At 51.4% G+C, this 13405-nt stretch overlaps 1 protein-coding gene across 2 annotated transcripts in view; it reads right to left on the bottom strand.

Moving 5' to 3' along the window:
• Positions 1 to 13405, bottom strand: part of ASTN2 (astrotactin 2) — a 361642-nt gene that overhangs the window by 205752 nt on the left and 142485 nt on the right. For both annotated transcript variants that reach the window (XM_052814689.1, XM_052814688.1), the window contains exon 7: positions 9064 to 9231. In XM_052814689.1, the coding sequence (XP_052670649.1) occupies positions 9064 to 9231 (168 nt within the window). The remainder of the gene's footprint in view (positions 1 to 9063; positions 9232 to 13405) is intronic.

Genomic DNA, 13405 nt, shown 5'->3' with positions numbered 1-13405 from the left:
GCATAAATCAGGAAATGCAACACCATCAGTCTAGCAAGAGGCTCAGAAAACCTGTTATTCATGCAATACATGCAGCTATGTGGAAAGGCGAGGGGAGAGCTGAGGCCATGGGAATGCAGCAGCACCCACGGCACTGCTCTCCATCTTCCCCTGCTCCCCGCTCCCCACTTACATAAAATCTCATCACAGACTGTGCTGCCATGACTAATTACAGGTAACATGGACTCTCCGTGCCAGTTTCTGCTCGGGGAGGGCGAACCCTTGTCTGAAGCAGCAGGACACATCCCCGAACACTGCAGGCACGTCTCACCTGCAACCTCCCTCTTGCTGTGCCTTCATCCCCATGGAGGCTGGTGGAAGAGACCACTGGCAGCTCAGCTCGAAGTGCCACGCAGAGCCACACGCAGCAAGGCAACGGGCTGCTGTGTGGGCAGGAGCGGGGAGCCCAGCCTGCGGCACCTGGAGAAGCAGCCGTGCAGCTCCAGCCTGCTTTGGCCCCACGAGGCTGCAGGCATCGCTCCTGCACTCAGCTGGGAAGGTGAGAAGGATCTGGAGCCTGACTTGGAGGAATGGGGCAAACTAAGGACACATCAACCTGGTTTCCACACGCAGATGTGAGCTTCCTCTGCCTGCTTCTGAGCATGAGGCTCCTCACATTGCCCGTGCTTCACACTGGGTGTAGTGCTGGAGCTGTAGCAGGGCAGGGCTGGAGCAGTCTGCAGTCATCGTCAGCATCCGTGGCTTTGGGCTCAGGGCTGGCCCATGCTGAGGCTCGCTCATGCCTGAAGGAAAAAAATCTAACACAAGCCACATCCAAGCTCATCACCTCCAGTGGCACAGGCATGGGGCAAAGCTAACTACGTGGAGGAAAACAGCCCTCCGGCTCCTGCTGCATCTTGACCAGCACAGCTGGAGGCTTTAGCTCTCTTTTTTTAATATCTGAGCTGGAAGTTGCAGAACTATTCTTCCTTTTTGCCCACCGCACCATGCTGCTGCTCCTCCTGAAAAGGGGAATGGGGGAACAGGGTCTTGTGCTGCACCCTCCCTGGCCGTCCCCACGCTCTGCCCAGTTTGCAGCAGAGCAGGGCTGCAGGATGAACCACCAGTGTGCCAGGATAATCCTGTTAGCCTCATTAGGGCGAGAGGCGATCCACGGTGATAATGCCGCAATATCCCCCTAATCCAGCCGCCCAGTGCACAGCATGACACGGAGGCTCCCAGAGTCCCTGCGCTCCCAGGGAAGCTGCTCTTTGATGTCATTGGCATTTTTATTTAAGGAGTCAGAGGGGTTTTGGCGGTGGTGGAGCAAACCTCTGGCTTGTCAACCTTCTCCTGGCTGGTATCCGTGATTCCCTCCTCCACAGCAGCACCTCCATCCCTAGCATTTGCCCTCAGCCCAGAGGGATGCCCTGCTGTGCTGGGGCCATGCCCCAGCTGCAAAGGCACCATCCTGGGGACCAGTCTGGACCCCAGCTGAGGTGGCAGCCTGTTCCCAGAGCCTGCAGGGCTACACACAGGTGCCTTTTGACCCGCATGAGCACTGCGTGTACCCGCTCACACCGGCTTCGGGGCTGCCTCTCCCACCTGAAGTGATGCACAGCCTGGCTCCAGCTTTTTGGGTCCCCTCCTCTCTGGACACACACACATACCAGGGGACACGCCAGCCCCAGCAAAGCACCCTCGGTGCCAGCAAGCCGGGAAGCCGTAGCATCACTTCCCCGGCCGCCCTCGGCTCTGCAGCCCAGCTAGGTCGCCCTCCCTGCAGAACCCCCACCCCAGCAGCGGGGCGAGCTCCAGCACAGCTGTCTCCCCAACACTGCCTCTTGCTTCTCCTCCTTCTACCCACCACGGCATGGGAGGAGAAAGGGTCTGCAGAGGGAGGTGGGCACCGGGCGGCAAGCCGAGGCCGAGCATTTTTCGGCAAACAGAGACGGCCGTTGAGCGCGGCGGCTGCCCGCCCCACCGGCCCTGACTGCACCAGTGTTCGCTGCGGGGCCGCGGCACAAAGCCCCTCTCTTCTGGGCGAGTGCGGAGCCATCTCCAGGGTTACCAGCCTGCTCCGAGGCAGGACGACTGGAGGGTCCCCCCTCCTTTCCTGCTGCAGGGATGCAAAAGTCTTCACCCCCATCAGCAGCTCGAGCTGCATGGCCTGAATTCCCTCGCCAGGAGCACAGGCAGCTGCAAAAGGCATCTCCTGCCCAGGTGCTGCTGTCCCAGCCACCAGCTCGGTGCTTGGCAAGGATGGCATCCCCTTGTCACCACTGCCCGCAGCAGAAGCTGCTGCCCAGGAGCCCTCATCGGGGCAGAGGGGACCTGGGTGCTCGCACGTTGGGCTCATGGGCTGCCTCCTGCCACCACGCAGGACACCCTGTGCTGCGCCCAGCTTTGCTGTCCCTCCACGTGTCCCTCCCAAGGTGGTGGCAATGCCCAGGAGCACTGGCAGCAGCCCTGAGCACCAGCTGTGTGGCACAAGCCACCAACAGATCGACACGAGTCACCCCACCCCTCCAATGGCCACGGCCACCAGCCCCCCATAATGAAGCTGTCAAGGCCTCAGAGTCTCGTCCACGTCTGGAGGAAGCCCTGCATCGATTTGTCCTTTACAAAAGGTTTCTGAGCTCCTGGCAGAGAAACAGCCTCTTCATCCAGCATCCACAGAAAGTTTGACGAGGGTGACTCAAACTTCGTGTCTTTCAGCCATCTGAAGCGCACGCTGTGACCCCATGGGCATCTCTTACAGGCTGTTCTTCCTCACCATTACAGAGCACCCCGGACCCCTGGCGCAAGAGGAGGCTGCAGGGCTCCCTCCGGGGCATGGCGTGGTCCAATGGTCCTCGACACTGTCTCCGAACCACGTGCGATGCTTGCTGCCTTGGCCCGTCTTGCTCCCTGCCTACAGCAACTCTCGTGCAGGCAGATCTGGCTGCACCCCTGCACCCCATCCTGGAGCTGCGATAACCCGCGGGGAGCTGCCATGGGCCCCCCAAAGCAACACCTCTCCTTGTTGCCAGCCCTCCTCCCGAGGGATGATTACTCTACCAAGGAAATGCAAACCCTGGGAACCGCACAAGAAATCTCAGCCACCAAGTCCTCCTCCAGACAGGAGTTTCTCTGCCTGCAGTCTGGCCTAAATAAAACCAATAACCATCAAACTGTCTGCTAGGAGCACTCCCCGTGCCAGCCTCAAAGTGGCTGCCAGGGGTGCAAGCACAGCATCTCATGGCTGCTTGGGTACCTGAGCCAGCGGGTGCCCCGGCACAGCTCCCCTGGGAGGAGCAGCTCCCAGCGGCACGATGACAAGGGTTAGCTCACCAGGCATGGGACAAGACACAGGTTTGCACATCGGTTGGCACCAGGGTTTCCCATCAATAGAGGTACGGATGAGAGGAAAGTTAAAAAACACCTGCAACAAACCCCTTTCTTAAAAAGTTTGCTGTACCCCTGTGGGATGACAGAGTAAGGGCCTCTTTCGAGAAGGAGATTCGGAAAAAATGAAACACAGGTAAGGATGAAAAAGGGTCTTACTAGTTCATTGAATTCCCAACTTCAATGAATAAGTGAAGCGTCTTCAGAGAGCTGCTGCTGGAGTCAGGCTTGGCCCCTGGCTGAGGCCGTGGCTACTCTGACAACCACGGCAGCAGCGCTGGCTCCCGGTGAAGCTCTCTGAAAAGCTTCTCTTCTTGCCCTTGCTATCTGCTGTCCCGGGCCTTCTGGGATGGCATTTTCCAAACCTGAGTCTGCTTCATCCTGATGAGAAATGCAATTTCAGTAAAAGCAGTTTAGCTCTCAAGGAACGAGACGGGGAAAGTGGCTCCTGCCCGGCTGACCTGACAGAGTATGGAGGGAAAACCTGGAGTTAATTTGACAGTTATCCCTCCTCTCCCCCTGCTGCAAGTCACCCTGTTCACTCAGATCCACCGCAGCACTTAAGTGCAAGCTTAACTTTCATGGATTGCATCTGGGTTTACGCTCTGCATGGGTTTTATTCTCGTTATCATCTGCTCAGCCCCTACGCCACGCCACCAAGGAAGATCTCCCTGGACACACATGCGCAGCTGATGCAAGGAACCAGCGAGAGGTCCCAAGGGTGGTCTGCAGTGCCATGGCTGTCATCTTCTGGGGTGAACACTACCCCAGAGCTGACCATGGTGGGGTGAGAAGCCACCTCCTGCAGCACTGGTGGGACGGGTCAAGCCAGGGAGATGAGCTGCAAAAGACACTGCAAAACTCATTCCTCTTCCCCCCCACTCCGTGGTCTTTAGACGAGCACAGAAATGCCATTACAAGAACATTAGCAGCTGCAGGATTAAACACTCTAATGGCAGAAAATGAGAGTGTAAAGACAGCACAGATAACCTTAACTCAGCCCCCTTGCAGGCATGCATTTTGATTGCTGTTTATGTATAACACTTCAGCCCGGAGCTAAATTAGCTTGGGAGTTAACTGCCTCCTGCCCTGCTTGGTGCACGAGGCAAGCTGTGCCACCACATGAAAAGAAATCGTATATTACATGGTTTTTGACCAAGTTATTAAACTACATACCTTAGAGAGACAGAACCTCATCTTATAAAAGTCTAAGTCAATAAAGACACTAGGATCCTCCAACAGCGAAAATAGCAGAAGTGCACAAGAACAAACAAATATTACTTGATGTGCACAAAAGCTGCATGATATTAAATTGAACTATCGGAGAAAACGGCTGTTTTCATAAACACAAATACACCCTCACCAAGGTTGGTCATGTCCTGATTCACATGCTCAGCTCTGCAACCTCCAAATCCCCTGAACAGGTTGCCTTTAAAAAATGGCTCAATTTTAAAATTACTTTCACCTGTCTCCTGTCTGCAAGACCCCTGTCCTACCCGGACAGGAACACCATCTGTGGCTCTGGTGACAAACTAGCCCATTTGGAAGATGATGGAAACAGGTTTTTTTTTTCCTCCTTCCAATTTCCAGAAAAGACCCTTCACTACCACATCTCATTTGGTCCTTACAAGCCCATACCTACTGCTTTGGGGGGTGCCATCAATTGTGGATGCAAAGGAGAGAATTTCAATGGAGAAGTGCTGGATTTATAGATGGGAAAAAAAAAAAAAAATTCAACGCATTTGCACCTGCTAATCAAGGTAGCTATCCATCTCATTTATGCCACTGCTCCGGCAAGCCTGACAGCACAAAATCAGAGGCTGTTTCTTCCAGCGTTTGGCCCTAAGGGACCGATTCTCCAGCAGGTCTCTTAAGCGATGCCCGCAGAATGTGCAAGTGAATCAGTTTTGTGCATACAAAGCAGGTAATTGTGCTCACAAATCAGGATTTGCATATGCCGCTGAAAACAGAGGCTCTCATAAACGTTACTGTTGCTGGTAAGGGAGGCCAGTGAAAAAGCAAGCACTCCTGGATTTTACACAGAGGTATCCCAGTGCGTGGTATGAGCAGCGGTGCTGGCAACATACTCCACATCTGTCCAAAATACGGAGAGCAAGGAAAGTTGACTGCAAATCCCAGAAGACGAGAAACCTCCCCCGTTCTTGCTTCAAGCAGCACAGTCAGCACCTGCCAAGAGGATGGGGTATTTTGGCTGAATCCCTCCAGCCAAGGACCGCATCCTGACCCCGGCGAGGCGCCTGTCCCATCCGATGTGGCAGCGTGTGGCGGCCGGGGCATGGCCACCGTGTCATGTCTGCAGAGGGAAGACCCTCAGCAGCATCCGTTTATATATGTATTTGCAGTCATGTCAGACCAACCAGCTTGGCTGTTTCCAAGGCAGGGGGGAAGGAGAAAGATGGTATTTTGCTCATGTGCAGATGTTGGTGCTCCCTCTGAAAAGCCCTGATGAGCTGGTGCTTTGCAATGCGGGTTTGAAATTTGTCAGGGGGGCAGCAATCATTTAATTAAAGAGTGAGTCACACGGCAAAGACACAAGGGAAGGCAAATTAAGGTCAGGCAAGCAAAATGTATTTTGGCATTTCCTAGTGTTTCAGAGTCTCCGTTTTCACTGCGGATTATTATTCACACTGAAGTAGTACTTGGTGGCTGGAGTCATGAGTCAGCACATTGTATGGACAGATCTAATACAAAACTCCAACCCAAAAGAGGTCGTCAGTGCTGGGAAGCGGTAAGAGCTCGAGTCTCACCAGACAGAGCATACGTGACCTGGGGGCCTCTGTCCAAAGGTGTGCCAGGAGCCCTGCCGCCGAGGATGAGTCCTACCCCAAGGTCCTTGGGGCAACGAACCTTTGGGACAAGGCTGTATCCACACTGCTGAGAAGAATGGCTCCCAGGGGAAGGCTGAAGTCAGATTAGCTATAAATGTGCTGGAGGACCTCAAAGCTGGCTCTGCTGCTCTTCACAGGGGAAACCTTCAAGGCTTTCATCCTCCCAACAGGATAAACCTCAGTCCATCCTCCTCATGGACGCTTTGCCCAGCCCAAGAGGACAGGGGGCAGGGGAAACCCGCAGCACCCATCATTTGGAATGCTCACAGAGATGATAAAATCCCTGACCTGAAAAGGTTGAAATCTAGGCAGGATTTATGTCCCATAGTAAAACCACAGGCCTGCGTCTCTCATGGTGATAAAAATAAATCACCCTTAAAAATAGAATGACATTAATAAAAATAGGTCTAAAAATACATGCAGTGCACCATGGAGTTACGGTCTGCTCCCAGCCTGGCGTGGAAACTTCCCACCAGCTAAGGGCTGGCCAACAATGATGAACATAAGTGGTGCTTGGGGCTACGTCCTGGGGTAGGTGGAAAACAGGTACTTCCAAAGGCCTAATTTTCAGTGGGTGGTTGCTCAGCTTTTGTGAATTTTGGAGCTCTTAAGGGGGTCTTAGATTCAGGCTCTGAAAATCAGCAGCCCCACCAGCCAGTTCTACTCTACCCCTGTGGATCCAACAGGCATAGACAGGAGAAAGATTTTGCTTTATCCACATGAAAACTCCCAGGCTGGAGAGAGGGGGAACAAGCTGATTCACAGATTTTGGGTGGGGAACCCGAAGGTTCAGATCAAGGCTGCTCTGCCCTCGCCTCCCATCACAGGTAAGCGGGGAGGAATGGGAACCAGGGACGGGAGCTGTAGAGCAGCTGACGAGGTTAGGATCCAGTGCAGTGCTGGAGCAGAGCACCTCCCGGGCTAACGAGCATCACTCTCTTCCCTGCAAACGAGATCTGACACATCCTGCTCAAGCGTGGGGCACCCAGCGAGAACGACAAGCTGCTCTGGCAAGCTGGGGACACGGGGAGCAGCAGCTGGGCCAGCACAAGAAAACAGCCGCTCCTCACAGCGGAGGCCATGCGAGGATTAAACCAGTCCTGCTCAGTGCCAAGAACGGCGTGGGGGCTGGCGAGTGGAGCCACGGGGCTCTTCCAACGGGGAAGTCACGGTCTGGCTCCATACGGTCTCCCCGCGGTTTCTGCTAGAGGCAGAGTTTTTTCTCTCCTCCTGCTCTGAACCAGGGGACAGCTGAAGGCATCTTCCCTCTCCTGCAGAGGTGGCTGCATTCCACCGATGCCTGAAACGATCCTTCTGCTCTGTAACATCTGGATGAGAAGAGCCGCCTCCTGCCCCATCTCCATCTGCCGGGGTGGCTGCTACCACCTCCCAGCCCTCCTTGGGACTGTAGGTGATGCCCAGGGCTCGTCTACGCAGGGAATTCATCCAGCGTAATTATTCTGCTGCAGTGATGCCTGCCAGTGCCTCCACGCAGACAAGCCTTGAGGAACAGCAGTACTGAGAAGAGAACATCGTCTTGACCAGGAAAATGGATTTATGAGACCAAGTTCAGTATTTGCATCTCAGCTGAGCAGTGTATTCACGACTCTGGAGGATCTCTTCCTCTCAAGATGCTGTGTATGAACGGCACAGTCCATGGCAGTGGGAGGCTTAGAAAAAGCCATCTCCTCTGCGAGCCATCCCTCTTCAAACCCCCTGGAAAAACCAGCAACCAACATCCCTACTCCCAGCCACGAATCTCATACACAAACACATAGTGAAGAAACTCTCATTGCTAAGAGAGGAGGGAAGCAGCTCACGCAGAGAGCCGGGGCTAACCTGGGAACAGTACTTCTCCGTGAAGAGACAGGCGGGTTTGTGCGCTCTTTAGATGCAGAGCATGCCAGGAGCAACAGGGCCACTTGTCTCCACACCACCAAGAAGGCATCCCACCGGAGGCGAGGCACTGGGGAGCAGGAGCAATGCTCACTGCTGCAGAGGGCACGGCACACCCCATGTTACAAAAAACCAGCACAGACCCCGAGCCACCTTCCCGTGCAAGGTCCTGTCACCTGCACCAGCTGAGGAGATGTCACCTCCTGAGGGCCAGCCGTTGGCTGGGGTCACATATTTATTTCCCACCCATGCAGCCCCCCTGCCTTCATTCACTAGTTGCATGTTTGCTGTTTTCTGTGTTCCCAGCTCACCGCAGACTCCAGGATCCCCGTTTGTCACCCAGGAGCATGTAGGCCAGAAGGAAAGGTGACGCTTCTCCTTTGCCCGGCCCTGCATCTCAGAGTCCCAGCAGGGCCGGCAGCTGCTGCTTCACAGGGGCAGCCTTTGCATGCAAGCAGAACATGCTCAGCAAAAAGGTCATTTACAGATGGGGAAAGATAGCGGACTTCACAACTCCATGAGGAAGGGTTGGAGGAGAGATCCAACCTAGGTGACTATCAGGTAAGAGCACTAAAGGGAAATGTGGTGCTCTGTGGTGGAATGGTCAAAAAAGAAAAGGGATGGAGACGGGGCAAGATCATGAGTAGGTTTTCCAGACTGGACAGCAAAATAGCACAACTTAGAAGCAGATGAACTCCATGCACCTGCAGCTGCGACACCAAAGAACTGATAGGTCCACCATTTCAAATCCCCATCCCTGTGCCCACCTTCTTTATACTTTGCTGATGGGGGTCACCACTGTGTGACCCTGCCGGTACCTCTTGGTCCTCCGTGCCTAACACCAGGCTAAGGCAGAGGTGAGCCGAGCAAGCATCGAAGTACCCAGAGACAAACCTTCTCCCTCGCATCTCCAAGCTTTGCAAGGTCTTCACTCTTCCCCGGCCGCCCTCACCTGTCTCTTGGTCACACAGTTGTTCACAGGCATCAGTGGTCCTCTGTCCACAGAGGTCTCTCACCCAGGGGGATGTGGCATTGATCTGATAGTACAGGGACAGCTTGGCTGGATTAAGCCAGTCGGAGATGTCCAAGTAGCTCCCCTCGCTCACAACGAAGCTGCTGCCTGGAAGGTGGGAAAAAAGTGCATTAAGTGAGTGTAAAAATTAAAAAAACCAACCAAACAAACAAACAAAAAAACCAAACGGGTGTTTTGTCCCAATATCAGAACACTCTACTCTTCAGGAGCTGCTGTGATGTCAAGATCAGCAAAATAAAACCAAGTTCACCAACACTCAGACCCAAAGAACTTCATTTGACCATTCCTCTCCATATGAATGTGCCGCAACGAATGGTCCACCAGCTGGGACACTCCTCTGCCCCTATCCCTACCCTACTCAGCATCACGAGACACTGGATTTGATTCCCAGATCTCTGCAAAAATATGGACCAATGTAATTATTCTGATCTGTCAAACTAGAGCATCATTTCCCCAGCTCATGCAGGTGGTGTCCGCAAGATGCCTGGATGCCAGGCTCAGGACACGGATGGGCAGCAGCAGCGTCGGCTGTTCCCACTTCTGCTCTTTAGTTGAAGGTGAGTGAATTGGCCCAACATACAACTTCTCGTATGAGTGGTCTTGTGTCAGAGACACTCCCTCACCCTCTTCCTCCTGAGAGTTAGAAATGAATTGCTGCCAAAAATCTTTTCTTACAAAATCTTACGTTTCTTTATTTTGTGAAATGTATTTTTCCCCACTGGCATCTGGGAATATGCATCATCTAATTAGCCAAATAGATTTTCAGTTCAGCCCAATCATTTCCTTATCTAACATCTGAGGCCCAGCATCACTTGGGGGATTTTGCAGGCACAGAGGTCCTCATTAACTCTGATCTTCAATTACATTGATTATAAGACTGCCTCCATAATAGCACTGCACAGATCAGAGGGGAGCCAAAACCCCTCTGCCATTAAGTGGTGTTTTGCAAAAATTACCAGGGTAAAAGCCTCTAAAAACAGGGGAGAAGAAACCTTCAAAGAGGAGTGGGCAAGGGGAACTGCCAAGTAGCCCAGGAACCCAGAGCCATCCTTCCACTAAGCGCTAGGACTTGCAAATATGAGCAAAATTTGCAACCACTATCTGAAGATTCAAATCCTTCTTAGCGATCACCCAAGGATGGCAAGTCTATAGAGCCAGGGTGTATTTTCATGAAACTTTAGGGCTTGTATCACTTAGTAAAGGACTGGGACATTGTTTTCCCAAGCACTGCATAAGATCTTAGCTCAATGAAAGCCAAGCGATTAAAAAAGCAGGACAAAAAAACCCCATAGCAGCAACCACCCCACACAAACCTGCCTGAACACAAATTCCTGATTTCCTTTTGAAGAGAATCACTGATGCTTTAGCAAGAAGGAGCCCTTCTAAACCTCATCCCATGCCACATTATCCATGCAGAGGATAAAGAAAGCAAAGCTTGAAGTAAAGCAGCCCAGTGAGCGACCCCATTTTCAGGCATCCTGAGATCTCAGCACCATACAAATCTGGGCCCTAATTTCACATGAATTCAAATCTTTGACACTTACACTGTTTATACACCATAAACATATTCACAGACACATCTCTACACTCAAAGCCAATGGAGGCTGCCAAGCTACTGACTGTTCAAGCAAATGAAAATTAGACATCCAGGATCCAGCTGCTCTAGAGACACAGCAAGGCAGGAGCCTGCATCACCAAGGCTGCAGGATACATCTCAATCAGACACATGGCAGCAGTAAATTGCCAGGTAAACTCCGCAGCACCAGTGGAAAGCATCGAAACACTGAGCACAAAGAAGTACCTTGGAGCCACATAATTTTATTTTTAATTATCATTTTTTTCCATGAATATTTAAAGATAGCTTTAAATACCAATGATAACTATTGCTGGTTTATTTTACCAAACAGAATTGCATCATGAACCCATTGGGGGTGTTTACTATTTATGTGTACGTGACTATGTAGTAACCTGTCAATCTTGCTTTCTTCCTTATTTTTGTAGTTCCCTAATAAAGAGCGAGGCTTGGGAGGCACGTAAGCACATTTTGAGGCTCAGCTACAGACAACTCCCAAAACTGAAGAGCAAAACCACCAGCTCTCAATTAAATCCCTACTTAATGAACCCCACTTCTAGTTAAAATACAGCCAGCCTGAAAGTAACAGAACCAAATCAGACATAAAATAGCCTTATAACTAGTATTCATAAAGATGAAGGTGACTCGAGCTGGCAGAGCATCCTGGCCCAGGAGCTGCTACCTGGAGGGGACCCCATGATCAGGGTGGGAGGTAGATGGGTGACCTCTGGAGCTCCCCACCAGGCCCACATGCTGAGCTTTTCCAGGAGGAGGAAGCACATTCATGGCCTTGCTGCCAAATTTTCACCTTCTTTGGATAACCCAGCCTGTTTGCTGCTGGAAGTATAAAAACCCCCAAACCATCTATTTATGGAAGTACCTCCTAAATCAACACCAAAACGTGACACCGGGCCAGGAGCCAATAACTTCTCTTTCAGCAGAAGTTTGGTGTCCATATAAAACCACAAGTTTGGGAAGCTTGAAATCATTTGCAAATTGATCAAACTTTGCCATATTCTGTACATAGAAAGACCTTCCCAAATATAATGCACCTGTAACTTAAAAAAGAAAAGTCCTAGTATTTTCAAGAATAATTACTTATTTTGATTTTAGTAAGTCTGATTGAGAAATCATCCTCAATATCTAAAGTTCAAAAAAAAAAAAAGCTGAAGTGAAAACATTTGAATCCAAAATCCCTGAATTCAAGTTCAGTGTAAAATGGGAGTTTTTCTACTTCAATCTAAGGAAAACAAAACGAAACAAACCAAACCAAACCTGGGGAAATTAAATGCTTTAGTTAATTGTAAAGACTTTCCTTCCTTTCTAGGAGGGAGGGGACAACTTCCAGCAAGGAAACTTCTCACATCTTTGAAGCTGAGTCTGTCGCAGCTCAGCTGGGCAAGATTTTTAGAGCTGTTCACAAACATCCTCATCACCTTCGCTCCCATTGAAAATACAAACAAACATCCCAACCTTGATCCCTTTACAGCTTGCCTGAGAAAAAAGTAACAGGAAAAGGCATTCTACAAATATTTTGAAAGCTAAGATCCTGCAGATTTCAAAGCCTTTTCACATAATTTTTCTCTTTATTTTCAAGGAATCCACACATAGAAAACAGTTTTCAAAAGTCACCAGTGTGCACTTATCAAAACCATCTTGAAAAGCTCAGAAAGGGCGGGTTGAGTATCAAATCCTTTCAGAAACTACCGAGAACAAACATTTTCTAAGCAAAAGCCATTTCAAGCACCTTTAGCTTTCCAGGAACATCAGCCAGGTTTGTTTTCACCAACACGCAATCTCTCAATGGAGGGGAATCGAGGAGGAGGGAAGGGGGGTGAGAGGGAACCCGAGGGGCTCACACGGCCGGGGCAGCGGGGGGCAGACCCCGCTCCAAACCGCCCTCTGAAACCTGCCTCGAGGACCTCAGACCCCACCGAATCGCCCCCACACCTGCGCCCGGTTTGAAGCACACCTACAGTTGCTGTCCATGGACCCTGGGGAGCAGATCCCAGCAGACATACTCTCCAAAGACACCCCGAGAGACTGTCCACCCTGCTGTCCTCTGCTGCCAACCCCGTCCCCTCCCAGACACAAGTTTTGAGCTTCCCACTCAAACACTTGGGGAAATCACCCTTAAACAGAGATATTTAGGCCTCAGGGTAAAGCAACCATCGGTACAGCGTCAACCAAACAAGGGAACACAACAACAAAACGGCAGCGCTCTACCCACCACCACCACCACCACCTCCCAGGAACCCCCATTGCAGGACACGTCCCTCAAGCGCTGTTGGCTTTACGAGCCAGTCTGTGCCGTACAGCAGCACTGCAGTGCCATGGACAACATCAGTACCCAGCTACACAACTGCCTCCCGGCTCCACGAGGTCCACCAGCACTTTGGGGGATCGATTTGTTTGGGGTTTTGTATGCGTGTGTTTCCCCCACCCCGCTTCCTTCTCCAACACTGATCAAAGCCAGATCAGTTAAGGCAGCATCAAAAGTTCATGTCTCTCATGCTGGGGTCTCCTTCAAAGTTCAGTGGAACTGCTTAAGCCTTGACAAAAGAGGCTTGAAGTTTTGACATTTCAAAAATCATTTTCCAGAACACAACAGGATAAAACAGCTCAGAAGAGATATCTAACAAGGGAAAAGAACAAAGTGCCCAAAAGGCAGCCAAAAGGGTTTGGCTT

Source organism: Harpia harpyja, chromosome 19 (assembly GCF_026419915.1).
Source record: "Harpia harpyja isolate bHarHar1 chromosome 19, bHarHar1 primary haplotype, whole genome shotgun sequence".
NCBI lineage: Eukaryota > Metazoa > Chordata > Aves > Accipitriformes > Accipitridae > Harpia > Harpia harpyja.
Note: the sequence above shows the minus strand (reverse complement) of the source record. Positions and strands in the feature narration are given on the sequence as shown.